The 4,103-nt window shown below is 38.2% G+C and overlaps 1 protein-coding gene across 1 annotated transcript in view; it reads left to right on the forward strand.

The window, feature by feature from the left end:
- Positions 1-4,013, forward strand: part of LOC101848972 — a gene marked incomplete in the record, with an annotated part of 113,683 nt that extends 109,670 nt beyond the window's left edge. The window contains 2 exon segments of the mRNA XM_013083170.2: positions 784-892; positions 2,508-4,013. Of these exon segments, the coding sequence (XP_012938624.1) occupies positions 784-892; positions 2,508-2,649 (251 nt within the window).
- Between the last annotated feature and the right edge of the window lie 90 nt (positions 4,014-4,103).

Consider the following 4,103-nt stretch of genomic DNA (forward strand, 5'->3'; position numbering starts at 1 on the left):
ACATCACAACACTACAACATCACAACAACAACAACTACTACAACATCACAACAACAACAACAACTACTACAACATCACAACAACAAGTACAACACTACAACATAACAACAACAACATCACAACACTACAACATCACAACAGCGACAACAACTACAACATCACAAGAACTACAACAACTACAACAACTGCAACAATTACAACAACTACAACATCACAACAACTACAACATCACAACAACTACAACGACTACAACAACTACAACAACTACAACATCACAACAACTACAACAGCTACAACAACTTCAACAACTACACCAAATAAAACATCTTCAACAACTACAACATCACAACAACTACAACATCACGACAACAACAACATCACAACTCTACAACATCACAACAACAACAACAACTACAACATCACAACAACAACAACAATTACAACATCACAACAACAACAACAACAACAGCAACAACTACTACTACAACAACTACTACAATTACAACATCACAACAACAACAACAACTACAATATTATAACAACAACAACAATTACAACATCACAGCAACAACAACAACAACTACAACATCACAACAACAACAACAACTACAATATCACATCAACTACAACAACTACACCATCACAACAACTAAAACATCACAACAACTACAACATCACTACAACTACAACAACCACAACAACTACACCAAATACAACAAATCCAACGACTACAACAAGGACTACAACAACTACAACAACTGTCACTGTCACACCTCCCACTAGACATTCCACTGATCGTGGGTCTGAGCGTGGGTCTTCCTCTGGCTGTTGCTCTGGTGGTTGTCCTTGTCATCATCCTCAAGATACAGATGAAGAAGCGTGCAAATAGGAGGTGAGTGTTAAACTCTTTGGAAATGTCATATAAATGTCATCATTGTCATCGTCATTGTTGTCTTTGTTATCATCATCATCATCATCCTCATCCTCATCATCACCATCACCATCATCATCATCACCATCATCATCACCACCATCATCGGCACCATCATCGGCACCATCATAATCGTTCAAATAATTTTTGATTTTCTCTTTTTCCCCCCTTTTTTTTAAAAGAATACAATTACTACACAGATGTCTGTGGTGTAGGGGTTAGGGACTTCACTGTTCTGCCTTTGACACCCAAGTTCAATTCCCCAGTGGGGAAGCAGTATTGTTTTAGTTTTAGTAGAGGTTTTACGGCCCTCTCAACTGCATAAGGTCATATGCACGTCGGAATTGGTAATGATTATCTCGGTCTTTCTGCCGGTATATTATACCCATCCGAGCCCGGGTTGGCCCTGACAAACAGATTTGGAAGCCTGCCTCCTAAATGATAAAATGCGTGTCCATGGGATCATGAAAAAACCTACACAGTCATTAAAAAAAAAAAAGTACTAATCCACCTGAAAAAAAAATATTTAAAAAATTGAAAAACACTTGTCTTACCATGTTGAAACGAATCTTCTATGTAATTCACAATAGGCATCTGGCACGAAATCATGAATACCTGAAAGTGACTCAGAGACCCTCCAGCCATCATGGTTGCAAGAAAGAAAGAAAGAAAGAAAGAGGAAAAGAAAGAAATGTACTCGCTTTAAGAAATTAAGAAAGTACGAAAGAAAGAAAGAAAGATGGAAAGGAAGAAATGTACACGCTTTGAGAAATAAAGAAAGAAAGAAAGATAGTGGGGAAAGAGTGAAATGCGCCCTCTTTCCTGTGTCAGAGTCCATCATTTATGACTCCTTACTATTCATTACTGTAAAGGTGTGGAGGGTCGTATCAAACAGGATAGACCAAAGATATCTTAGAATGAACACAAGGCACAGAAAAACCACCGTTGTGCTGATCAGCCCCCACACGCCAAGTGCAGTGACTCTTTTAATGAAGAGCTCTCCCCAAGCATAAACAGTAGTTTCCCTTGTAGGGCACACAACAACATTACACTGAAATATGGTCCAACATATAACACTGTTACAATTGTGTCGGGACATGGTGGAATCAGGCGCTGGTCCGTATTTTTTGCTTATACAGGGTTATTGGTACCATCTTAAAGCCTGTTTATTTTCTTTGCTTTTAGAGAAAAAATAATATCCTTTTATGTTGAATAGAGGTTGAAATATTTGCGATTGAAGGAGGTCATAGTCGCCTGGTTTCAAAGGGTGAAATTAATGAGAAAGTGGCTGTGAAAGTTTGGTAATTTTCATAGCTTGAGAGTCCTTGGAAACTGAAAACTGACATTTTTTTAGCCTTTAATCAATGTTTTTCAGTAAAATTCACACAGAAATGTGTTTTTAAATAGATGTAAAAGGTACTGCCCCCCACCCCCCCTACAAAAGAAGAAAATTAGAAAAAAAAATTTCCAATGGTCAGAAAAATGACAATTTCTTTGATTTAATTATTTTGACAAGTGCCTGATTTCACCATGATACCTCACAATTACCTTGAGTTTTGTCTCCGTCATGTTTCAGAGTCGACAGTCGCCTTGGCCACTACGAGGACAACATCACGGCGGATGACAACGGTGGAGGCTTCAACCGGCCGCTCAGTGCTGGGGAGGGGGGCTCAGACCAGAAGAGTCTGGTCAAGCAATCGGGGCAGTCGGCCTGGTGAGACAGGACATGACCCAACCTGACAACTCTGCACTCGGAGGACACGCACTCTGATCACTTGACAACATTTGTGGGGCAGTGTGGTGAAATTAGGCGCTCGTCACAATAATGAAATTAGAGAAATCGGCCTTTTTCCCCCAGTTTTGCAATTTTTTTACAATTTTTATTTTTTAGTTTAACACCTTTTATATCTGTTGAAAATCACATTTCTATGAAGATTTCAGTAAAAATGTTGATAAAGGGCACAAACAATGTAAACTATTTGTCTCTCAAGCTATGTAAAACACCAGGCTTTGATGTCATTTTCTCGCTAATTTTACCTCTGAAATCAGGCCACCCCCCCTTCCCCTTCAATTGCAAATATCTCGACTTCTATTCCAGATAGATGGGCAATTTTTTAATCACAAGCAAGGCATAAGAACATGCTGTATGATGGTACCAATAACTTCATATATCCAACAATTGACGAGCGCCTGATTCCACCTCATCGTGACACATTTGGAGGACACTCACACACACTGATCACTCGACCACAGTTGAACACACGCTTTTTTGAATGATCTTTATCTTTTATCTTTCATCTAGATTAATCCTAACCTACTCTTTGCATTTGAACAGATCACATTCCATCTCTGTGGATCTTATTTATCTCTTTTATTGCACGACAGACACATAATATCATGTCGGATCATCAACAGGCCGAGAGCAAAAATCACAAACACAAATTTGCATATTTCATTACGCAAGTTGTTGCATGCTTTTTCAAAGTTTCAGATAAAGCAAAAGGAATTGAACAATCTGTATGAAGAATGAAGCTACACTGCTTTTCCTTAAGTGCCCGAAAAGGGTTTTGAGATAGTTAATAATAATAGATAGTATTTGTATAGCGCAAATCCTCCGCTCAACAACAAGCTCTATGCGCTTCACAATCTATACTATTACCCCAGCAGACCTGAGAGCATTCTGAAACAAACTCAACTTCCTGGGAAGCATACAGTGATTTATAGGCACTAAAACACTAGCACTTAAGACTAACATCACCGTCGCATAATTATCTTGATAGAGTTATAGAGTAGGAGCCACCATGTGAGTTTTCTGACATCTTAACGTAATAAAGAATCACAATCCGGTCATTCTACTACACCTGAATACGTTATGTTTGGCCACTTTAAAAAAAGAAAGTATTACTTCCCTATCCTTACATCTTTTACAATTCTTTTTTCTTTATCTGGAATGAATTTTTAAAAGTATGGTCAGAATTATCAATGAACATCTGGAGTTGTGAGACTGCACATGCCTTTTCTTGCTTCCACAAACTTTTTTATAGGACTATAAACAATGTGCCTTGTCTGTACTGCAACGAAATGTACCATATTTTGTGTTAATGATTTCTATGATTCTTAATCATAGTTAATGCCATTTTTGGCTGTATTACTCAAAGCTTAACCCCCCCCC

This window comes from Aplysia californica, unplaced genomic scaffold (assembly GCF_000002075.1).
Source record: "Aplysia californica isolate F4 #8 unplaced genomic scaffold, AplCal3.0 scaffold00215, whole genome shotgun sequence".
In the NCBI taxonomy this organism is placed as follows: Eukaryota; Metazoa; Mollusca; class Gastropoda; order Aplysiida; family Aplysiidae; genus Aplysia; species Aplysia californica.